The 24,623-nt window shown below is 44.1% G+C and overlaps 1 protein-coding gene across 2 annotated transcripts in view; it reads left to right on the top strand.

The window, feature by feature from the left end:
* The window catches only part of RPN2 (ribophorin II), a 53,305-nt gene extending 32,453 nt beyond the window's left edge, over positions 1-20,852 (top strand). Inside the window, exons 10-18 of one of the 2 annotated variants that reach the window (XM_045528625.1) lie at positions 5,159-5,250; positions 6,955-7,069; positions 9,314-9,508; positions 10,724-10,810; positions 12,770-12,865; positions 14,237-14,312; positions 16,179-16,308; positions 17,755-17,802; positions 20,525-20,852. In XM_045528625.1, the coding sequence (XP_045384581.1) occupies positions 5,159-5,250; positions 6,955-7,069; positions 9,314-9,508; positions 10,724-10,810; positions 12,770-12,865; positions 14,237-14,312; positions 16,179-16,308; positions 17,755-17,802; positions 20,525-20,537 (852 nt within the window). In that variant the 3' untranslated portion in view covers positions 20,538-20,852. The remainder of the gene's footprint in view (positions 1-5,158; positions 5,251-6,954; positions 7,070-9,313; positions 9,509-10,723; positions 10,811-12,769; positions 12,866-14,236; positions 14,313-16,178; positions 16,309-17,754; positions 17,803-20,524) is intronic. The other variant, XM_045528627.1, reaches the window with a different exon arrangement.
* Positions 20,853-24,623: the final 3,771 nt, after the last annotated feature.

Below are 24,623 nucleotides of genomic sequence, written 5' to 3'. Positions count from 1 at the left end.
GTACGAGGATTCCAGTTTCTCCACATCCTCAGCAACACTTTTTATTACCTGGCTCTTTGATTATAGCCATCATAGTGGGTATGAAATGGTATCTCATTGTGGTTTTGATTTGCATTTCTCTGATGGCTAATGATGTTGAGCATCTTTTCCTGTGTTTTTTGGTCACTTGTATATCTTCTTTGGAAATGTGTCTATTCAAATCCTTTGCCTGTTAAAAATAAGGTTTTTTTGGTCTTTTTATTTCTTCCTTTCCAATCTGTATACCTCTTATTTCCTTTTATTCTTTTATATTACTGAATTGTAAGAGTTCTTTATATATTCTGGTTACATGTTCTTTGTTAGATAAATATATGATTTGCAAATATTTTCTCACAGTCTGTAGGTTGTAGTTTCACTTTCATGATACTGTCTTTTGCAGCACAAAGGTTTTGATTTTGATGAAGTCTAGTTTATTTTGTTGTTGTTATTGCTTGTGATTTTGGTGTCATATTTAAGAAACCATTGCCTAATCCAAGGTTGTGAAGATTTACTACTATGTTTTCTTATAAGAATTTTATGATTTTTGCTCTTACACTGAGGTTTCTCATTCATTTTGAGTTATTTTTTATGTATGGTGTGAGGTAAGGGTCCAACCTCCCTCTTTTGCATGTGGATCATCTAGTGGTCCCAGATCCATTTGTTCAAAAGACTTTTCTTTCCCCACTGAATTGTCTTGGCACATCCTTGTCAGAAATCAATTGACCATAAATGTAAGGGTTAATTTCTGGACTCATAATTCTGTTCCATAAATCTGTATTTCTGTCCTTTTGCCAATACCACGCTGTCTTTATTACTGTAACAGCTTGGCTTTTTGTAACATCAAATCTGGTGTTTGTCCACGTGTTTGTGTTCATTTTAGAAAAATGATCTAAGTACAAAATAGCAGAAATGGCTAATAGCTGTTGTTCATGCAATGATAATAAGCCCTCATTGAGGCCATTTGCTGTCCTTTTCCTTCCTGGTGATGAAAAAAGCATTAAAAAATCTCCTTTCTCCCTCTTCATTACATTTGAGCTGTCTGTGTGTGTGTGTATGTGTGAGAGGGAAAGAGAGAGAGAGAGAGAGTTGGTTCTGACCTCTGCCATATATGCAACTTTACTTTGTAATTTCAGTAACAGTCACGCTTAGAGCCTTGGAGCAGGTCAGTGGGTCCTGTGTGCTCTCCCTAGAGATGCTCAACATTGGTCAGAGTGCATTAACGGTGGTTTGGTATGGGAGGCCTGTAATAGCACTCATTGACATTGAACTTGCTGTCAGGGGAAGCATGGGTTTTGGAAGCTTTCATTAGCATTAATTGCCCCTAATGCACCATCATTTTGACAGTAATAAGCTAAACAGGGAGGTTATTACTCCCAGCAGAAAGACAGCATTTCCTGGCGTTAAAACATTTTTTGAGATGGATATGGCATGCGGTGCAGGCAAAGAAAGGAATAGCATGATCCCGTGTAAAGCAGGCTTAGCTGCATTTAAAGTGCAGAAACAAGTCCCTTTCCTATTATAAAAACTAATCCTACAGCGTTGGTTTGAAGAAAGAAGCAGCTAATCAACAGGGATCCTATGCTAAACTCTTTAAAAGAGGGCTTTGAAAAAAGTTATGATGATTTTTATTTCTAAATTTGCTTTAAAAGAGTAGCATAAAAATGCTTTTTCCTTTGAGACTCATTTGTTGTAAGATTTTAGGAGCAGAAGGAATTTAAACTGTTGCCTATGTAAGAACAGCCCTATAGTGTTTCTGTGCAGCAAAGAAAGTTGTAACTTAAGGAGCCTTTTAAAATTAGGGCTGAGAGTAAACCAAAAATGACTCAGGTTGACTGCAGTTTGCCCTTTGCTCATTCCATGTGTCTGTATTATCTGGGAATGCTCATGCTGTCTTCAGAACACACACACAGCTGAATCTTGATTAGCAGGCCCTAGTGGCCATGTTACTGCCGAAAGTTTATAGTCAGGATTCTAGGTGAACACCTGAAAATTGATGGCTCCCTTTTCACTATGATTAGGATACATTGAGGAGCCTTACACAATTCTTTAAACCTCTGTTTGTGTATATGTATCTGCTGAAAGGGAGAGTGATTATTTTTGAAATCATATTTATTGGGTGAGACTTTTTTTTTAAGTTGGGTCAGAACTCCAAGGGTGATACTTTCTTAATTCAAAAAAGTATATAAAGAAGATAGTAAATGACCCACAATGTCATTGCCAAATGATCCCTATATTTAAAAAATAGTAAAATATGCATGTGTTTTTAAAAAACTTAAAAGTACAGAAAGGATATAATGAAATATAATAGCCTTCTTCCATTCTTTCAATTGGTCCTCCTCAGAGGAATTCCATTATTAACAGTCTCCTGTGTACTCTTTAAGAAAAAAAGAATACTTATTACAGCAAATGTGAACATATCCTTCTTAATGTACATAAAAGAGATCATTTGATAAATAGTTGTATTCTTTGCTTTTGCCACAAGTAGAGGCTCCCAGCTTTACCCTTGGGGAGTCTATTAACTTGACAGCCATCTCCTGCTCCCACCGTAATTCACCCTGTTGCCTAGATTCAATGACAGACAGTGATTATAAAAATAATTTTGCTACTAGATGGCTGTATATTCAAAAGTAGGTAATATCTCCATATTCTTGTGTAGACATCTACCTTGTTCTTTTTAATTGCCCCATAGTAATTCATAGGGTGCATTATTCATTTAGCTAATCTCCTATTTATGGATGTTTAGGTGGGATGATGATTTCAAGATCACATTTACAAATTAAATGAAGGAGTTAAGAGAGTGTGTTACAGAAATGAAGAGGGAATTATCTGGTTAATATTGATGAAGATTGCAGACTAGTTAACTATGAAGACAGATTATTTTTGTAGCATAGAGTATTGCTGATCTCCTACCTCTCCCAAAACTGCTAAGCCCACCAAGCCTCTTCCTTAGTCTTCTTGCTATGGAACATTTCCCACTCCCCAATCAGGGGCTACCCCTGGGCAGGCTTGGGTCACAGTTCCTTCTCCTGTGCTTTCATTACGCTTTGTACATCCCTCCGTTAAAGTTGCAAACTGGTCTGTTATAATTATGGTTTGCATACGGGGCAGGAAACGTATCTTGCCATCTCTGTGTATTCACTGCACCTAGGTGCTCCACATGGTATAGGGAAAGTGTTCTCAGTGGAGTGTCTTGCCAGAAGTCAGTAGCCTCATCAGAGCTCTTTGCTTCTCTGCCTAAGCCTTCCATTCTAGTTTGTCTTCACATGGAAATGGTGATGGTGCCTATCTGGGTTGAGCTTTAAATGGCAAAGCTTTCTCTGGTTCTGAGCCCCGTATGAGTTATGAGGCTGTCTACTCAAGAGAGAGCCCAGAGAACCAAAGTCGAGGCTCCTTGCTCTCTCCCTGATGGGCCATCATCCACCTCCTCCACTGCTGTAATTCACCCAGTTGCCTACACTCAGTGACAGGCAGTAATGCTAAATATACTGCTGATAGGTGGCCGTGTATTCAAAAGTAGATGGTAATATCCTCACACCTTCTGTTAATAAGTCTTAAGCAAAACAGAACACCCCTATACAACCTGATAATTGAGGCTGTTGTCACAAAATAGTTATTATGGAGGCAAGAGAGAAGGCTGTTAAAAGAAATAGCTATCTTTATCTCTTTTTAATTTTTCTTATTTGCCCTTGATTGGAGATTGTCACACCTTGATATGGCATTTTATTATAGGAAAATGCCAAAGCTATCCTTCAGTTATTTGCCCAGCCCTCTGTCTCTATTCCTTGATCCTGACTCAGACTATAAACCCATGGATTTGGCAAGGATTTCCTTAAGCATTACATTCAAACCTATCAAATATTTGGAAGGCTCACAGATATGTTTGCACATAAAAGCGCCTCGGGTTTGCACAGTTTGCACATTCAAACTAGATTTTAACTCAAAAATGTCCCATGAATAGACTGTTAACATATTTTCTATCTCTTTTGGGTATTTACATTTATTTTAATCTAATTTTTAAATTTGTTGTTTACTGGCATTAGCTAACTCCTCTTTGTGAAAGTGTTTATAAGGGACATACAGAATTCAAACACTGGAAGAATCTAGATAGATTGGTTTATGCTTATAACAACAGTGGCTTAAAACAACAAAGGCTGATTTTTTGCCCATGCTACGTGTCTTTAGGCGGTCAGCTGGAGGCTGTGCTTCATGTTGCCCTTACTCCAGGACCCTGGCTGAAGGAACAAGCTTCCTCCTACACGTTGTCTGTGTCCATGTCAGTGGAAAAGAGAGAATCACACCCTCACTCTCAAAGCTTCCACCTGGAAGTAACACACCTCGCTTCTATGCACATTTCTTTGGCCAAAGCAAGTGACATGGCCATACCCAACTCCAAGCGGGCAGGGAAGTAGAATTCTACCACATGCTCAGAAGGAGAATGAGAAGTACCTGGCGAACAGTGCAGATAACTGCCATAGCTTGTCAGATCCTATGCAGAGTTCCAGTGCTCCTTGGCACAGAGTAAGCGTTGACAAGAAGCTGTATAACAAGGTGCTTAAGCACCTGGATTCCAAGTTGGTGTGCCTGAGCCTAAATGTTGGCCCTATCACTTACTAGCCATCTAATCTTGAGCAAGCAGTGTAATCTCTCTAATCCTTAATGTCCTCATATGAAGTAGCACTACTTTACAGAACTGTCATGAGGATTAAATGAGATAGTTTTTACCAAGCCAGTGCCTTTCACACAGCAAGCACACAGTGAAGCTTAACTGTCGTTAGAGTTGAACACTTATTGATCTGAATTATTTAAAGGTTACTGCCTAAGGATTTTTCCCCTTATTTATTTTAAAGGATACATGATCTACTCTTTTTTTTTTTTTCTTTTAAAAATATATACCATCTATCCAAAGCTAGAGAAGGGAAGAAGGGATGAGAATCAAGGGATTATTTTTTAGGCCTCAGGTTGGGAGTGGGTGGAAAATACTACCTGGCTGGGTCAGGTTTACTATAATCCTTAAAGACTCCTGTCCTAGGATTTTTTTCATGCCTTTGCTGACCTTAACAAGTGGAAAGCTTTGAATATGCATGTTAATTCCTTGTATGTGCACCAGTTGACTTGGCGACTGTGTTCTGTTTTGCTCTAGCTCAGAGTCAAGATCTCCACTGAAGTTGGCATCAGAAATGTTGATCTTTCCATTGTAGATAAGGATCAGAGCATTGCGCCCAAAACCACCGGGTAGGTGGGATGCCCTGGGGGCACTGGGGGAGCCCAGGATGAAGAGCTAAGAGGAGCATGCCTAGGTGCACTGAGCCCCTCTGGACATCAGTTCTGTGTCAGCAGGGATCCGGTTTGCATCCCAGATTAAAGAGGCTGTAGTTGCACTGGTACTGCATCAGAGATTCTGCTCGGCATCTAAGCGGATTTGGGTATTGTGTATACCAGTGTTCAGTCCATGAACAAACTGTACATTACCAATCCACTCGGAGATAAGGAGCTTACCTCAGGATGTAAGTCTGAGTCAGTCAGCTATATCACTAAGCACGTTATTTAGTTCAGATGACAATTTTTTAAATAGCAAGACCTTCTCAATGAAGGAAGCAGTGTATTAATTTACATTCTGGTGCAATGTCCTTATCTTCACAGTCCTGAATTTACTTATAGTAGCCTCATGGAAACTCTCTCTGGCCCATGGTAGGTCTGAAATTAGTTGGAAGCCTTGTTAGTCCTTAGAACGGAGCTGGCAAATACCCAGCACGAGGGCTGCCATTCCCCTTCCCAAGTCCGGGGAAGGCATCACTAGTAAGTCACAGCATTTGTTCCTACTAACCTCAGACTCAGCTTCAGAATCTTTTTTTCTTAACACAACCTTCTAGGTAATCATTAACAATGATCAGAGTTGGACCAGAACACTGTATGAAGCCCGTTTGTCAGCCCTTCCTCAGATCCTTATTTTGGGGATCTAGATCTCTGGGTATAGTCTAAACTCCAACTTTATTCATCTGGGGTGGCTTTAGAGGCCAGAACATAGTAGGTGACCCCTAAAGGCCATTTTGAAGACGATGGATGTCAGTCAGAGCCTGGAAGCCTAGCAGTCACGCCTTTTAAATCACGTAGAGGTGGTCTTTCTGTCTCTGGCTTGGTTATTTCCGTAGTGATATTGGAGATGAGCAGCACTGTTTGAGAATCCACTGAAATAATGTCTGTTAGAGTGCTTTGCAGTTTAATTCTCTGTATAGATGAAGAGTTGGTGTTATTCGTGAGTAAATATAAAGCATAAATATAAAATAAAGCCAGGTGTGGGCTCTGTAACTGTTTGGTTTGTTTACCCTGAAATCCCAGGAGATAGCTGTGAAAAGAACAGTTTCCCTCATCAAGTCTGCCTTTTGAGAAAATGACTTTTTAAAACCCAGTTTCAGGGCCGAAAAATAAATTAAAGTACTATCCAGGAAGAAATACAGCATTAAAAAAGCAAAAGCCAAAAGTAGCCTTGTTTGCTTTGCAGCTCCCGTTCCTGGTCTCTCGACCTTGCTCACATATGCTGCTAGCGTCAATCTTGTGATTATTTCTCCTTGCGGTTCTGCCAGCCTGGTTCTCCTTCTCCTGTGTGCCTGCAGAGGTACACATGAGCTCCACTGGTGCCTGACTTGGTTGAGTTGCTAGCCGTAGGTCCTTGAAGTGAAAGCCCAGAGGTACAAACATCTGCACACAGCATTTTCTCCAGACCCTACTGAAAGTTGATTCTGAGTTTTCCTTAGTTCTGGCTTTAGTAATCCAATTTACCCCTAGGCCACAGACAATTCTCCACAACTGTCTGTCCACAACAGAAGTGTTACAGTGGGAGAGTGAGGATTAAGCAACGAAGTGAAGTATGCATTCTTTGCCTGTTCTCAGCGATTTTCAGATCCTCTCCAAAGACTAACGGCATAAGGTCTCTTTCAGGGTGAACTACCCAGCCAAAGCCCAGGGCACGTTCATCGCGGACAGCCACCAGAACTTCGCCTTGTTCTTCCAGCTGATAGATATGAACACTGGTGCTGAACTCACCCCTCACCAGGTCAGGAAGAAGCCCAGCCAGTTCTCTTGGCCTGAAACATGAGTGTGCACTGGAGTTAACAATGTGGTGTGTAACGTGGACTAGAGGAAGTTCCATGTTCCTGCTTTCAGACCTTGACTCTGAACCCTGACAGTCTTTCAGGTTCTTCCACATGAAGCTTTACCCCTTGCACTGGTTGTAATCCTTCACCTGGAATACACACTTCTTTTTAAAAGATAGCTGGTATTGAGGAGATGTACTGAAGGCAGATTAGCACTTAATTGAGGCTTTCTATTTCTGATTAAAGAAAGGAAATATAATGAAATAATTTTTAAAAAAGAGGAACCTAAACAGAAGGCCCAAAGCATTATTTCTTCTGGCCAAAGCAGATTTTCTATTTGTGGGACTCTGAAGGATATCCTGTTTTAACTTGTGCCTACTTTGTATTATAACAGCAATAGGCTTTTTTTTTTTCATATATAAAGTAATGGAAATTATCATTTAAAAGATTTTCAAACCATATACCCTTTCCTCAGAGAACCTACTATGGATTTTGTCCACTGTTGGTCCTGCCTTTAGTGTTCTCTGAAGGACAATTTAGATAAATACTTGGAATGCTGAGAGACAAGAAAGAATGTGGGACCTAGTAGGCTTGGTTTAAGTGCTCTGTATTGATGCTTTAGCAAGAACCAGCAGACTTGTATTTGTGCCTCAAGGCAGCTTCAGGGCAGACCACTGAGATGAGCAGATTTACTTAGGAACCTTCTTGCTTTCTCTTTCTCATAGCTGCAGCTGCTGCACTTGTGCCCCAGAGCACCTGCCCGTAGGGCCACAGTCCCAACAGTCTTCTTCTCTCTTCCCTCCACCCCCAAGCTCTAGACCGCTTGGTCAGGGCCCTTAGCCATGGCTAACTGACCTTTAAACATTTCAACCTCTTAGCGTTTCCCAGCTCCTTCCCAGAATGACATTTGCCAAGCAAATAGCACGAGAGAAAGAATACAAAGAAAAGAAATTAACAAGACTAAATTGGTAGGATTAGGGTTAGAGCAGGGAGAGTTAGTGAGGAAATGCAACTTTAACTGAATACTTGTCTCATCCAAGACTCTGTTTTGGAAATCATGGCTTAGAGACCTCCCAGGCAGAGATGGCATGTTGTGGATGAGCTTGGCAACTGCCTGCACTTGACTACGATAGGAGGGAGATCAGGCACCTGGACTCCTAAATGCCATTCCTGGCCAAGACTGATAGCTGTAGTCGGGATGCTTCGCATCTCTGGGCCCCTTTCCCTAAATACTTGATGGTGGTTCTTTGTTGTTTGGGTGTAGAATAACAAACCAGATTTATATTTTTGCTGTAGATCCAGCACTAGCTGTGTGACCATGGCAACTCATTTAATGCTCATGTCTTACAATCTGTGCCTTTGTTGAATTCTTTATTTTGAAACATTTAGAAAAGCTCTGAGTGGATATTAAATTTTGCTGCAGAAACTCTAGTTTCTTGTGCCATTGTGAGGATAAAGTGATTAGATTCAGGACCATCATATTGATAATAATATTAGCTACCTTTTGTTGACTACATAGTATATACCAGGCCCTGCATTAAATGCTTTACATACATTATTGCAAATCTTCACACAGATATACCTCATGTAAAAGTTAATCTTTCTGCCTTAAAGATGAAGAAATCAAGGCACAAGGAGGTTAAGTAACCTGCTCAACTAATAAGTAGTAGGGCCACATCTGTCTGTCTTTAGAGCTGGGGCTCTCTCTGTGATGCTGGGCTGGTCTGCTCGATTAGAACCCTGCCTTACTATCAATACCCAAGCCTCCTCTACTAAATCTTTAGCTGCAGGCACTAGGAAATTGAAAACGGGCCTTTTACAGTTCCACCTCATTTCCCTTCTTTTCACCCTCTGCTGAAGAAGTTAATTGGGCAGCAAAGTGGCCAAAAGGCTGGCAGGAAAAAGAAATTACAGCAATTGCAAAGGGCTTAAATCATCCACAAACTGGGCATTCAGCCTCCAACTGGTCGAGAATTGGCTGGACCCCTAAGTTAAATTTCTGTCCTTGTACCAGCAAAAAGTTATCTTGGAGCTAGCAGCGAGGGTGGCATGACCACTCCTTCCACTTTTGGGCAGGTCTGGCAGGTCCCAGAGTGCTCACTGTGAGGAAAGAGCTAACAGTCTGCTGCCTGGCAGAGTCAATGTTGGGTCCATGGGGGGTTTTGAAATTATCAGATGAAAGGTTGTATTATTGTTCCATGTAGACATTCGTCCGACTCCATAACCAGAAGACTGGCCAGGAAGTGGTGTTTGTCGCTGAGCCAGATCACAAGAACGTGTACAAGTTTGAACTGGATACCTCTGAAAGAAAGATCGAATTTGACTCTGCCTCTGGCACCTACACTCTCTACTTAATCATCGGAGATGCCACTTTGAAGAACCCAATCCTCTGGAATGTGGTATGTGCCCAAATGCACCCTGGCCCAGGTGAGAGTGGCTGTACCACGGACACAGACGGCTCCTTTTCAGGGGCAAGGGCTCTTCGCCCCGGCCTTGCCTGCACCTCCCACAGGTAGTGAATAAGTGTTGTGAGGCGAGGCACTGTGTGCTGTTTCCTTAAATAGTCCTAGGGTCATGCACGGCTTGGCACATTGTAGGTGCTTAATAAGTATTGATTGAGTGATTGAAGTGTAAATTTGCCCTTGTGAGTGCTAGTGATCTGTGAATTCCTGTAGATGTTACACAGGAAGGAGGCTTTCATATTCCAAGCAAGTCACTGTGGGGGGTATGTAGATATAAAAGATAAGGCCCTGACTTTTGAGATGTGGTATAGCCTCATGGGAGGAACAAGATCTGAATTCTGATGACAACTCAGGATGGTGTAGAATAATGAATCATAGGATGTGCAAAATGCTAATTAACTAAGGGCTAACATTTGTGTAGTGCCTCTCTTCTGATGGGTGTGATGAGAGAAAACTTCTCGAAAGACATGGCCTTTGAGAAGCGGCTGAAGAGTGGCAAGATTTGATCAGAATAGTATCTGGGTGCTGTGGGATGATCATTGGGGAACGGCCTGCAGAAAAGCTCAAGGTGCTTTCATTGAGATGTGAGTGGTTGTGTTTCCCTGGAGCACCTGCATCCTGTCGAGGGCAGAGGGTGATGAGCTTGGAAAGGTAGCAGAGGCCAAATTGCAGGCCTTGAATGGCGGTTGGCTCCCTTCCCAAGACAAAGGGACAGCTGTGTTCTCTTGTGCCGTATTCAAGGCTCCTTTTCTTCTCCTGGACTTTGGGCTACTTTTTGTACAAGAACACACTCTCATTTCTTTCTTTCTTTTTTTTTAAATGTGACTAAATCACACTTCCCAGGGACACCAAGCAGTTTCTGATTGCAGCTCTAACAGCTTGTGTACCAGCTGGGATTTTTGTATTAAGCAGCCCTGTGGGGGTTGCCATACCAGTAGAAAATTAGAACTCTTGCTCTGAAAAGCATTTTCAACAAATACTTGTTTTTGTTTTTGAAATTTTTACTGCCGCAGTTTGTCAACTAATGGATCAGAAGTGATTGGACTGCTTGGAGCTTTTCTCAGTTATGTGAGTCAGGGAATGTTATCCTGCCGAGCAGTTTCGCCCCCTGCTCTGCCCCTGTGATTTTAAAGACTGCCCTTATTTTTTTAGGCTGATGTGGTCATCAAGTTCCCAGAGGAAGAAGCTCCCTCGACTGTCTTGTCCCAGAACCTTTTTACCCCGAAGCAGGAAATTCAGGTATATCCCAAAGGGCTTATCCACTAAACACAGGGGAGAAATGGGTACAAAGAAAAAGGGCAGCAAACCCCCTGGACTGTGGCTCTGGTCCTTTAACCTGTTTATATGATGTTCTATAGTTTGATCTCACTACCCTGTAAATTAGGCAGGGCAAACAGCAGCCCCATCCTTGAGCTGAGCAAACAGGTTCAAAGAGTCCAGTGACTAGCTTCCCGAAAGCAGAGTTGGAGAGGAAATCAGAACCTGGGTCTTGTTCCTGACATCCGGGAGGTTCAGCCTTCAGACTGCTGCTTGATAGCTACGAGTACAGATGGGTTTAGCATCTATCTCGCTGCTCCTGCATAAATCAGGGCTGATGGGGAGAACAGGACCTTACTTCTTTCGGCAAATCCTTGGATAAGCAAGGCCTGCCCTGGCCTGCCTAGCTCACAGGACTGCTGTAAGGATCAAAGTAGGTCATAGATGAGGAAAGAAAAGCTTTGAAATGTTCGTAAAGCCCTTTACAAAATAAATGCAATAATAGCTAAATAATTTAGGTACTGGTTAAGGAAACTGAGGTGAATCCACTCAGTGAATTGACTTTCTGCAATCACGAGAAATGATCATACATGGAAACCTACATATGAATTAATCTAATGTCCAAGTGTTATAAGCAGATTACCTGCTTTCATTTCACTATAAAAAAAAGACAAGAGCCGAAAGGGTAGAGCAGTAATTTTAAAGCAGGAATTTTAAAATTCCTCTTGATGTTGATAGAGCATTAAGAATTTAAGAATGTAAAGTGCAGTTAAATACTAGAAGGTACAACTGCGACCATGAAGGGTGCTGACTAATCCATATAGTATGGAGTAGGTGGCGGCAACTGCTACGGTGTTAGAAATCCTTTAACGTCAGTGGCAGCAAAGGAGCACAGAGGTGAAAATATAGGAACAGGAGGCTCAAATGAGGCTGCCTCATCATGGCACCGGGCATTAGCAAGCAGAAGAGACAGCCACGAGTTGATAACACTAGAGGAAAAAATCTTTAAAAAGAAAGCTTGATTTGCATAAGTGTGTTACAGCTTCCAAAGCATAGTCAAGTGTCCTATTTCATTTGGTCTTTAGAGTGTCTTTACAAGCCTAATAGGGTGGTGATTGCCCTCCCCACCCCCAGTTTTCCAGGTGGAAGCTGAGACAGAGTGAGAAAGTGATTTGCCCTGGTTGTACAGCCATGCATATCAGTTTGGGCCTAAATGGAGGGCTCTGGACTCCCAGTCCATTGCTACTTCTGCTAGCTGAGCTTCCCAAAGAGAATTGGTGTAGAATTGCTCAGGAGAAAAAACAAAACAAAGAAATATTGGTGGGATGCTTGCCCAGCCTTCTGCTTTAACTCTGGAAATCAGGCAGAGTAAATGAGGGAGAAAGTTTGTGTAGGGCTTCCTTAGAGTCCTGGCTAGGGGAGAGAACAGTGAGTTGTGGTTAAAATCTGCAGTGAGGCCTCTGTTATATTTTTAAAGGGACTGAGGTTACCACCAGTTGGCTAACTTAAGTGAGGCAGCAACATATGCCAGTGCCACCTGGGAATGCAGATGCATTATGAAGTCCAGAGTCCTGCCTCGGGTGTGTCACACAAGCCATCCCTATACCTGGGCACTGTCTTTGACACTAGCCTAATGCCACTTGATGGGTTGCACTCTCCAACTTCTAAATGGCAGCGGGTCTTTGAGGGGACAAAAGGGTTGGCCAAGCAATGAGCTGGGACTGATATAGTGTTTTTGGAAGGGAGACCTTTGGGATCAGAAGCCAGCATCGAGAAGAGGCAAAAAAAGGCCAAGTGGCCACTTGTTGCCAATAGGTTTTTGCCTCTGGGTAGCATTTCCCCTTGGTGACCATCATTGATGCTTTGGTCCCTGGTATATATGGCAGCCCCTGCTGGGCAGGGCACATTCTTAAGTCTTCTTGGTGTGTCTTCTTTTGGCAGCACCTGTTCCGTGAGCCTGAGAAGAGGCCCCCCACGGTGGTGTCAAATACATTCACCGCCCTGGTCCTCGCACCATTACTCCTGCTGTTTGCTCTGGTGAGTGGTTGTAATTAGCATGGGCAGCAGCGTGTGTCCTGTGCCGGAGTCGGCAGATGTAGCCCTTCCAAAGGAGCCTCTGTGCTCCAGCCTCAGCACATCTCCAGAGAGGTCCAGCAGCTGTGACCTGAACTGATGGTCAAGAGATTTTAGAATGACCAAACTTCCCCAGTATGGGGAAGCGGCCAAACAAATTGACCCATTGACAAGGGGGCATGAGAAAGTACCTAGTAGCAACTAAAATGACAAAAGTGGAGGGACTGTGATGCTCCATAGGAGTATTCAGAGGAGACCAAGTGTGAGCAAAGCAAGATCCAATGCTGACAGCTATAAAAAAATGCAGTACAGAGGCTATGCTTGTCAGCACTGTTTGGAACATAAAACTGGAAACAACGCAGTCTTCATAAAAGCAAGTGTTAAATAAGTTATGGACAGCCATACAGCGGACTAATATGCAGCTTCTTCAAAGAATGGATTGATTTATATGCTGATATGGTGATTGCCAAGAAGTATTTATTGCACGAAGAAAGCGATAAATACTTGCCATATTTGTAGTATATTTAGTATGATCCTCTATAAAAAGCTTTGAAAGGCAGTGTGGATTAGTGTCGGTCATCTCTGAGGAGAGGACATTTTTGGAGAGTGTACAGGAAGGAAACTTTTACCTTTTCTACTTTTCTGTACTGTTTGAATTTTTTTTTAACCAATTAATTTTTTTTCTTTGTTTCTCTTTTAAAATTGTAGACATATATGTATATCTTCAAAGTTGAGGGAGTTTTGAGAAAAAAAGCTTTAGACCTTGTAGAAAGTTTTCTGTGTTCCTAATTAATTCATTGATTTTAATAAAAGAATTATTGGTTAATCTAAACCAGGAAGACATGCCACAAGCTTTCGGAAACCATACCTAGGGTATGGGCACCTGTTCTCATATTTGAGTGATCAGAATTTCAAAAGGCATGGGAGCCACAGCAAGAACATCGTCCTACCAGCTGCCAGCAGGTTTCTCTTACCAATTCCTAGAGAACCTGGTGGGAGTGTCAGTTACTTCATCGTAAGTGCAGTTTCTGACCTTTTGGCTTCATGTTTCCACCTATTTTAAAATAGAAAGTTTTGCCATCATTAAAAATGATGTTCAGGTTTGAGTTACCCAAGCTTAGGTGCTCAGGTGCTTTTGTAAAGAAGAAAAGGGAACAATTTTTCCTGAGGGCTTGTAATACGGTGGTTGTCACTTGGAAGAATTCCCCCTGTCCTTCCACTATGCATGACTTTCTAAGCCCTTGGGGCCGTTGATTGGATTAGCATTGGCATGACGTGTGTTGCCTCCCTTTTAAGTTCTAATGTCTTTTTAATTTATTTTTCCCCATCACTCAGTGGATCCGGATTGGTGCCAATGTCTCCAACTTCACTTTTGCTCCTAGCACGATTATATTTCACCTGGGACATGCTGGTAAGTGCCCCAGGCTGCTAATTCCATTTAACCTCCTCTGACATTTCGCCTGCCCACGCAAAAGGCCTGTTAAGTAGACCCACAACCTATTAACTATAATGACTTAATAGCATAACATTTCCCTCTTCCTCCTGGCCTTTTAGGACAGTTAATATGATGATAAACCTGTTTGGTCCATCAGCTTAGAACAGCTGTCATTAGACTGGGCTTCATTGTACTAGGCTGCTGCTGGCAGGCCATTTACCCTCATTTAATAGCCCTGTTCATTTCCAGAGATTACTCACTTATCGTATCTTTACATCGAGCCATCTTCCCGGATGAAGAGCATTAATGCAGTTTCCAAAGGTTATCTTTCCCTACCATATCGATCTTCATATTTGCCAGCGGCTCTGTGTGGACAGTAACAGAAAACACTCCTTTCCACAGTCAGACATGCTGTCCTGCATTGTTCTCTCGAGAACTTAGGACCTAAACAACCTAAACATGAGATAGTGCGTTCATACGTCAGTTCAATATTACCAAGACTTTTGACACTGTTGGATCGGTGGTGCCTCGCACTTCACGGAGACATCAATATTTTTAAACTTCTTTGCCTCTCTCAGGAGTCACTGTCTATGCACCCACAGTATGCAGATTCTCATAGGGGTGCATAGATGAATCCCTTGAAATTCTAGGCAATTATGTGTCTATTTTTCTGGGGAAAGGGAGAGTTACTACTTTGATCAGATTGTCAAAGTGGTCCATGACCTTGGAAATGGTCAAGAACCCCTACTGTAGTTCACCTGTCATCCTTCTGGGCAAAAGTGACAGGACGACCTTTCTCTCCAGCTCAGTTACTGGCCGTGAATCGTGGCCCTCCCGGGTCAGACCGAGAGCAAAACCTGAATATAAATCTGCTTAGAGCCATGGCTTTTCTTGCCAGTATGCTTTTTGTGATTGTTGCCTCATTTGATTCTCATCACAACCCTGTTGGGGGTGATTGGGGCAGGAATTATGATCCTGTTTGACAGGTGAGAGAATTTGGGCTCAGGGAAATTAAGTGGCTGGTCACAGCAGAGCCTGGACCAGAACCCAGGGCGCTCAGTGCTCAGCTCTGAGCTCTTTTCACTAAACCTTCCTCAGTCCTCCTTGCTCCCAAATGGCAAATTATCCTTAATTTTTTTTTTTTTTTTTTGAGATGGTGTCTTGCTCTGTCACCCAGTCTGGAATGCAATGATGTGATCATAGCTCACTGCAGCCTTGAACTCCTGGGCTCAAGTGATCCTCCCACCTCAGCCTCCCCAGTAGCTAGGGCTGTAGGTACACGTTTCACCACACCTGGCTAATCTTTTGTTTATTTATGTTTTATTAGAGATGGGGTCTTGCTGTGTTGCCCAGGCTGGTCTCAAACTCCTGACCTCAAGCCATCCTCCCTCCTCAGCTTTACAAGTAGCTGGGATTATAGGCACTAGCCACCATACCCAGCTTATAATTTTTTTTTAATAAAAAAGAAACTTCATTTATTTATATCCTATGTATTTTTATTAAGAATTTGAAAAATAAAATCCCAAATATAACATGAGAGTAAAGTTTTAAACAAAATAAAAACGTCATCAGAGAAGCAGAGAAATAGATATTAGCAGGAAATGGAATGAAAGTAGCTGAAGCCTGATTTTTTTTTTTTACCTCTGGATTTTTTGGTAGCTATGGCTGAGAGGCAAGTATATTGAATTACCTACTTTTTGGATCAGATAAAAGGAATAAAACAAGCTGGTGTAGAAATACAGGCCTTTTCATGATCTTGCAGTTCCTGCTCCTAACTCTCCTCGACCTCAGGGAATTGTCACTGTTTCATTTAATTGGATATCATGACACCTCTTCTTACAGCTATGCTGGGGCTCATGTATGTCTACTGGACTCAGCTCAATATGTTCCAGACCCTGAAGTACCTGGCCATCTTGGGCAGTGTGACATTTCTGGCTGGCAATCGGATGCTGGCCCAGCAGGCAGTCAAGAGGTAAGGCTGGGGCTGGGCCATGGATCCGGAGTAGGGTTAGAAATATTTGCATCAGCTCTGTGAAGGAGAGTATGTGGCAAAATGATTCGTATTCTCCAGAAGAGGGCCTTAGTGATTAGCTTTAAATGTAGTAAAACCACAGTAATTTATTTTCCTGCACGTTAGAATGAGAGAGGAAAATAACTTCTCTATGAAGATTAAAATGGATCAGAATGTGTGGCAGAAGAGTGTTAATTTTCTGGCTGTGTAAAAAATTCTCCTCTCTGCCCTGCCCTCCTCCCATGCCCCGGAGAGTTGCTCTCTGTAACCCCTGACAGCTCCAGGAGCTTGTCCTCGAATCGTGAGTCTTGTTCTTTCCTGTAGAAGCTGCTGCAGGTTTCGCAGGGGCTCCCAGCAGGGAGCGGGTGCTCGGCAGCCTGTACTGCTTCCCCGGGAACCAGACAGCCTCGGAGTCGTACAAACGGTCAGACCTTGACATGATGGCAGCTTGACTTTTGAAACTGAATTGGAGGCAAATTTAAATGTCACATAGGTGTTTCTCATTGATTTAATTTTATTAGAACCTGGGTGATTTCAACCACACAAAGGCCGGTAAGAAAAGGTCAGAATTGCTTTCACCTTTGGAAGAAATCATTTTCAGACGTGCCCTGTTTTTTTCTGTCCAGGACTTTTGCTGGAAGAATGTAACTCAATAGCGTGCCCTCTGGCATGGCTGTCAATTAGGTTGGTCAGATCAGAGAGAGGCTTTTTCAAGGAGACCATTAATGAGTAGGAGAAGCAAACGCCTCATCTCTGCCGGAGTCTCCATTGTGAGCTTTTTGAGCACTTCTCTGTGGAGACGTGACACGGACATGCTCCCTGGCTTCCCTGTAGGAATTCAGGTCCCACCGGAGCTCCCCATGGCACCAGCAGTGGCAGCTGGTTGGTTTTCTGCCCTCCAGCAGCCTTTTCTTGCCGGCTGAGAAGGAGCTGGGACTCAGCTGTTTTTGCAAAGCAGAGCTCTGTTCCCTTCCAGCAACTGCCTTGGGTCCCCAGGGAGCCAAATGGCTGTGCTCTGAGTTCTCTCTTTTCTGGAAGTTGCCCACTCGGAAAAAAACAAAATCAAGGGGAGAGTCAGGTAGAAACCATTTGGTTTAGATCCTGCATGGCTGGAGTTCCTAATCTGGAATCCTAAAGTTGTATGCATTTTCTGGGGAAAGAGGCCATGGTTTTTATCAGAATCCCAAAAGGATGGGTGACTCCTCCCTCCCCCTACTCACATATCCCACTTAAGAGCTTAAAGCCCACTCTTCTGTTGTCTTCTTTGTGAGTCCTAGAATGAACTCTGCCCTGGGAAAATCAGTGACCCTACTGGAAGCTCTGGTTGGGTGTTTGTCATTTCTTTCCTCAGCTTATTTCTCCTCTCACTGTCCTTTCTTGATTCTCAAACCCTCTTTCCTTTGGCAGGATCGCTGCAGAGCAGAGCAGTAGATTGGCAAAATATAGGACACTACGGTAAAGATGAAGGGCGGACTCATCCCAGAAGCAGGGTCCCTTTCCCATCTTGCCCACCTCATGCATGTCAGTTATCTTTCCAGTTTTCAGCCCACTCATTCCTCCCCACCTCTCCGTAAGCCAAAGCTGAATTCTGGGGCCATTTTCCAACTTGCTGGGTGAGGTTGTGACTGGACCAGGGCAAAGGCTTCCTGAGTTAGCCCAGCTGACGGGGTAACTTAGCAACGGGGCAGATTTGGCCTGGCTTTGACTATATAAGATTTCATCCCTCATATCCCATGGGGTATTCATTTGCAGACTACACCCCTCTCTCTTTGTTTATAGGAGAGCTGAGTTGAGGATAAGACAAGTCCAAAATTCATTAAGTGGTAGTTGCATGGCAAATCCTGGCACACCTTGTCACTGTTTCTAGGCCTTCTGTAACACTAATGTTTAGTTGGGGCCAAATGGTGTGGTTTGTTGAGACTCTAAATTATGAAGGACTGGTGGCCACAGAGCAAAGCCAGCATCAGAATCCAGCTTCCTAGCACTTAGGGTAGGGTTCAGGGCTGCCCACCTTGTGACCAAAATGTTAAGTGAAGTACCACTCATTCTCCTTCCACATGTTAGTCCTAGGATGGGGATAGAAATGGATGCAAGGTGACAGGAGGGAAAGAGAGAGAGTGTCTGATTGTCTGATGCTTCATTGATCTGTTCCACTAGACCAGGGGCCAGCAAAAGTTTTCTGTAAAGAGCCAGGTAGTATTTTAGGCTTTGCTGGCCATACAGTCTCTGGGCAGAACTACACAACTCTGTCACTGTCACATGAAAGCAGCCATACACTATGTATTAACGAAACAAATGGGGATGACTGTGTTCCAGTAAAACCTTATTTATCCACACAGGTAGTGGGCTGGATTTGGCCTGTGTGGCAGAGTTTGCTGACCCCTGCCTTAGCCCAACAAAGGGAGGGAGGTATTTGAATTTTCACGTCATGTTCCCTCTTAATGGCTTTCCCTGCCAAAGCAACAAAGCCATCTAATTTTTAATCCTCTGAAAATAGGGGAGATCAACAAAAGCATAGAATTTAGAGCCTTTCCGCTGCTGTGTGCACATAAGCTGGGTCACCTAGTCCTTGGCTCAGAAAGGAACTGCATTTGGTTTTTGTTTTGTTTTTTCAGGTTTAACTGAAGTTTAATTTATATATGGTAAAATTCACCCATTTTAGTGTACAATTCTGTGAATCTTGAAAAACTTAAATAGTTGTGTAACCACCATCTCAATCAAGATATAGACTATCCCAACCCTCCAAAAAGTTCTCCTGTCCCCCTCTTATAGTCGGTCGCTTCTCCCTCCCTCATTCCCTGGCCATACACATTTAGTTTTATCTTAAATTGCTCTGTCTGAGATTTGCTTTCAGAACTAGTCCTTTCTGCTACATGTTGAGTTCTTTAATTCTTTACTCTGGATTGATTTTCTTTTTCTTGATTTTTAAAGAGTCTACCCCCACCCTGGTACCCCCAAATCATATTGCTTGAGAGAGGGGAAAGTTACTTGATTATTTAGACATTTGGTACTGTCTGAGGTTGAGACCTAGTATTTTGTAGGGGAATCCCTGGTGGTTAAATGCTCTTGATCTGAGGACAGACGTTGATTTGAGCAGACATCATGTAGGGCATAACTTTTCAGCCAGGATAGAGGGTTGTGGGCCACCAGCCTTCAGCTGTTCTTATTTCATACTCATGCTGTCCTTTTTGCATGAACATTTATGAATGCACACGCTTTAGCGTACCTAGGAACCTCTGAGTGTTGGCAAGGAATTAGGAGCACACACTCTGGCCCTCAGCGTCAGTTCCATGCCTGTGCATGTCCCTTGGAACTGTTTTATTAATTGGTTTGGAGCCTGCCATTCTGTAAGACTGCATTCTCATCACCTTAGTCCTCACCACTGGGCAGAGCTGCCTGCTACAGGGTGGTGTGTGTGTCAGCACCCCCACCCTGGCTTGCCGGAGCCTGCCTGATTCAGTTACTAGCTGCTGTTACCCCCACACACACAGTGTCTAGATTGTCATTTTCGTTCTTTGTGTTTCCCCATCACTTAGAGTCTAGGGAATGGCAGACAAGGGGAAAGAGGGAATAAAGAGACAGAGAAGTTTCTATCCCCTTTAAAGGTTTTCTGTTAGTTGAATCCCATTTTTGAGAGTCCTTTTGTGTTAGTTTAGATGGAGGGTCTGACGTGGCAAGAACAGTCACGTGGCAGGGGTGTGGTGCAGGTTTCTGTAGCGAATGGGCAGGATGTTGTCTTCAAGCTACATAAGGGCCACACGTTGGCTGGCAGATCTGGAGTCTGAGAGATTGAAGATGAGCATTCTTCACATTTTCTTCTGTTCATCTAGTTCAAATTTATGCTCTCTTTTTGGCCTTGCACTGTGAGAGGTGTGCCCGGAATTACCGCATCTGCTTAGGTGCTCACGTACCACTTTCTTACTTAGCTGCCATCCAGTTTGTTTCATTGTGTATATGTAAGTGGGCATCAACTGTAGTTTTGAACAAGCTGTCTCACATTCTTTTGTAAAATGAGATGGGGAGTAAATAAGTAGAATCAATAGTTAAATGATTATTCCCTTTTAAATGGGATCTTATAGTGGGAGAGTACCTTGGTCTCACTCTTGTCACCAGTTAGGAACTATAACAGTGAAGTGGAACCTTCAGTAATTTTGTGTTTGTCTCCATTCTCTTTCAGAACAGCACATTAGTTCCAGGAGAAGGATGGAAATTCTGAAAACTGAAATGAATGTTGAGAAAAGGAGTCAAGAATAATTCACAGTGTGAGAAGAGAAATTAAACAAGCTTTATTTAAAAAGAAAAGTGGAGATTGTGGTTATCCTTTTGCTTGTTGTTTTTCAATTTCCCCAACACAGAGCAGATACCCGTGAGCCCAGATTGTCCCTTTCTTTGGCATGGTGCCCTAGCAAGGTGCTGTGGCTATTCCTAACTTACCCAGATGTTGCATTTGAAAAGTTGAAATCTGTAATTAATCTGTTTTGAAATAAAGAGAATGATAATAGGAACAAAGGCCTTGTTGAGAGCTTATTCTAGTACTTTTGGGATCCTTGGGTATGTAACATGAGAACTCAGTTGGGAAATGCTGTTGACGGAGATGGCCTTCATACATGGTCCTTCTTGCCCCTTTCCTAACAGGATGGAGAACTGCCTAGAAAAGCCAGCTTCCTTTCTTCTTCTCCAGCACTGAGCACCGGCTGTCTGCACAGGAACTCTGTTGGTATCCAAAGGCCCCTCTTGGTGTAGCAGCGAGACCTCTGCTAAAGGCTCTTGCCTTGAAAGCTTGGCCACAGCATGTAATGGGGAAGGGACGGGATTGTCTTAGAGCTAACTGTCTTAGTCTGTTCCTGCTACTATAACAAAACACCACAAACTCAGTGATTTATAAATAATAGAAATTTATTTCTCACAGTTCTAGGGGCTAGGAAGTCCAAGATCAAGGTGCGGGCAAATTGGATATCTGGCAAGGGCCGGTTCCTCGTAGATGGCACTGTCTCTGTGTTCTCACAGGGCAGAAGGGGCAGAGGGGCAAAAAGGGGCTAGCTAGTCCCCTGGAGCCCTTCTGTAAGGGCACTAATCCACTCACATAGTAGGGCGGCAGCACAAAGGGTGCTGGGCATCGTGGTTCCCGGGAACAAGGGGCAGCCAGTGGCTGGAGGGAAGGGAGTCAGGAAACAGCTTTTTGGAGAAGGGGCTGGCAAAGCTAAGGGGAACTGAGCCTGGTTCAGGGCTGGCCTGCAGAGGGGAGCGGGAGAACAGAGCACAGCACACACAGCTGCGTGCCCGGCTCTGTGCTGTGTCCCGAGCTATGGCAGTGAGCAAGAGGGACCTGTCCCTGCCCTCTGCCCGCTTACAGCCTGGAAGCAGACAGAAGGGAGACTGGAGCAGAGTGACTGCAAAGGTGAGGAAGGCTTCCAAGGAAGCAGTTTTTACCTAGAGGGGCTGGGAAGGCCAAGCTGAGACCTGGAGAATGAGAAGTGCGTATGCGGAGCCAGGGAGGTGCTCTCTGGGCAGGGAATCAACAGCACATGCAACGGCTCTGAGGCCAGAGTTTGGCATATTTGATATATTTCAACCATTAGCAAGAAGGAGAACATCCTCGGCTGAGGTAGGAGGAGCCAGAACAAATTCAGCTTTTAAGGGCTGTGATGAAGGGGATAATACTTTTTAGGACCAATACCAAATTTTAAGCAACCTGAGATTTTTTTAGAGATGGGATCTTGCTTGTTGCCCAGGCTTACCTCAAACTCCTAGGCTCGAGAATCTTCCTGCTTCAGCCTTCCGAGTAGCTGGGACATGTGCCACCACACCGGCCAACTTGAGTTTTCTGTTGGGGTACGGCACAGGCAGGTGCTGTCCGTGCCGTCCGTCTGGAGCAAGGCTGCAGTGGAAGAATCTGGTTGCTGTAGCTTAGTCGGTCTGGGGAGCCCAGGAATGGACCAGCAGTCCTGTCTCCTATAATTTATGAAACCTGCTGAATTTGTCACTCAGATTATTCACTGCACTAGTGCCTAGACCTGGCCTTCTCTGAGAGGCACAAAGCACGTGAGTTTTAGAGTCAAACGCAACTGCTTTGAATTCCACAATTAGCTGTGTGTCCTTATGTAACTTTCCTTCCCTCTCTGGGCCTTAGCTGCCCATCAGTGAAAATGGGGCTAATACCTCTGAGGGCTCTGTAAGGATTAAATGAGGTCACACCCAGCACAAATACCATAGCGCCTGACACTTAGCGTCTCATCCGTGTTTGCTCCGATTAGTGTAGATATTGTGGTCGTTATTTCCCAGGTGTTGTTAGGAGGAGCCTGGTACACGGTTTGTACCAGGTCCACGTTGCCTGTTAGCTTAGGTCATTTGATTCCTCAGCTCCCTCATTTCCTCCCGGCATTTCTTGAGGGGCCTGGAGCCCTAAAGCAACAGGGCAACAGGGCACCTCCCTCTGTCCCCCCCCCAGCAATCCCCAGCCCTGCTGCCTCCCAGCTGTATGACCCTAGGGCAAGTCATCTGACCTCCCTGGGAGGCCTGGCCAAGGAGCCTGGCCTGGCCTTCTTCCAGAGGGTGGTTGTGGAAAGCAAATGAAGTAACAAATGGAAAGCCTCTTTGTGAACTTCAAGTTAGTGCAAACAGAAAGGATTGTCATTAAAAGCAACAAGTCCCCCACTGATGAGAGCATTTCTTTGGGGAAAAAAAAATATAGCACTCAGTCTTAAGTATGACCCTCATGGCAGTGGGAAGCTCCCAGCACCTCTGTGGGGAGGGGTGAAGTCTTTTAAGGCGCCATTAGTGTCGCAGTTAATGGTGACAGAGCACCGGAGCTGTTCCTATGATGGTGTTTCCCTCTGTAATTGCATTCACCTCGAAACCCACAAGTAGCAGCAGGTTCCAGCGGTCATTATTTGATTTGAAAAACTAATTGGAAGTGGAGAGACCTCTCGGATTTTGCTTTTGTTGGGACGAGCAAAGGGACGAGATGAGCAGGTGGGTCCAGGAGGAAGGAGGGGTCTCGGGCAGGCCAGGCGTCTCTCCCATTCAGCAGCCGCCCCCTTTGTTCTCCTGCTTGGCAGGTCCCCGGCCTGCCTCCCTCGCGCCTGAAGTGGACGCCTGCCCTCAATGGCCAGCCTTCTCTTCTGGAGGGGCTTTTGTTCCCCATTGTTCTCAGCAGCTCCTCAGCAGAGCCAGCCGGCCCCTTGCAGAGCGTTTCCCACGCTTCACATTTGTTCTTGGGGCTCCCGGGGAGAGCAGGTGGTGCAAACCCTGCAAGGAACTGGCTGTACCGTTCTGGTGCCGGGAGACTGCAGGCTTGGATGCCAGGCCCTCGGGACTTGGATGGGGCACATCCCTTCCCTGGTGGCCGCGTCCCGGGCTGGAAAACAAAGCGGGCAGGGTTGTTCTTCTCCGAGTCCCACAACTCTAAGACGCCTTGATTCTTTTTGCACTTTCAATCAAAACAGACACGCCATCTTCCAGACTGTTCACAGTTGTCGGTTTTTTAGGTTTCATTTACGGACAGCAAAATGCACAGATCTTAAGCGAACAACTCAATGAATTTTTATAGGTAACCACACTGGTACAACCACTACCCAAATCGCAATACAGAACCCCAGGAAGTTCAATCAGCCCAGAAAGTTCACAGATTCCGATAAGAGGTATGCGGAGGCTCTGTGATGCGGGGATATCTGCCCAGATAAAACGGTTCACGAACAGAAAAAGCTGGGTAATCACTGAGGTAGGGACCTCTGGTGAGTGGCGCCAGTTCTCTGCTTCCCTTTATAACAAAATTTCTCAACAAAAATTGTCTGTACCGGCGCCATCCAATAGAAATACAAGGCAAGCCACATGTTCTAGTAACCAGGATGAAAAAGTAAAAAAGAAACAGGTGAAATTAATTTTAATATATTTTATTTAACCCAATGTATCTAGAATATTGTCATTGGAATATGCGATCAACATAAATATTGATATATTTTGTATTCTTTTTCATCTTAGGTCTTTGCAATGCAGTGTTTCTTTTACACTTAAAGTGCATCTCAGTTTGCCCCAGCCACATTTCAGGTGTTCAGCAGCCACCTGTGTGCAGTGGCCCCCACATTGGACAGCCAGGTCTATACTCTCGGGCTCTGATTGCTCTTCTCCCATTCTCTCTTGAACCCACTCGAACCAGACTTTGGCCCCCACCACTTCACCCACTTTGTTCCTGCCAAGGTCATCCGTGGTTTCCACGGTCACTCCCGTGGTCGGTTCTCAACTGACTTGACCCGTTGTCAGTCGCATTTGGCGGAGAG

Source organism: Lemur catta, chromosome 17 (genome assembly GCF_020740605.2).
Source record: "Lemur catta isolate mLemCat1 chromosome 17, mLemCat1.pri, whole genome shotgun sequence".
In the NCBI taxonomy this organism is placed as follows: Eukaryota; Metazoa; Chordata; class Mammalia; order Primates; family Lemuridae; genus Lemur; species Lemur catta.
The sequence above is the reverse complement of the archived record's forward strand: the minus strand, read 5'-3'. Positions and strand labels throughout refer to the sequence as shown.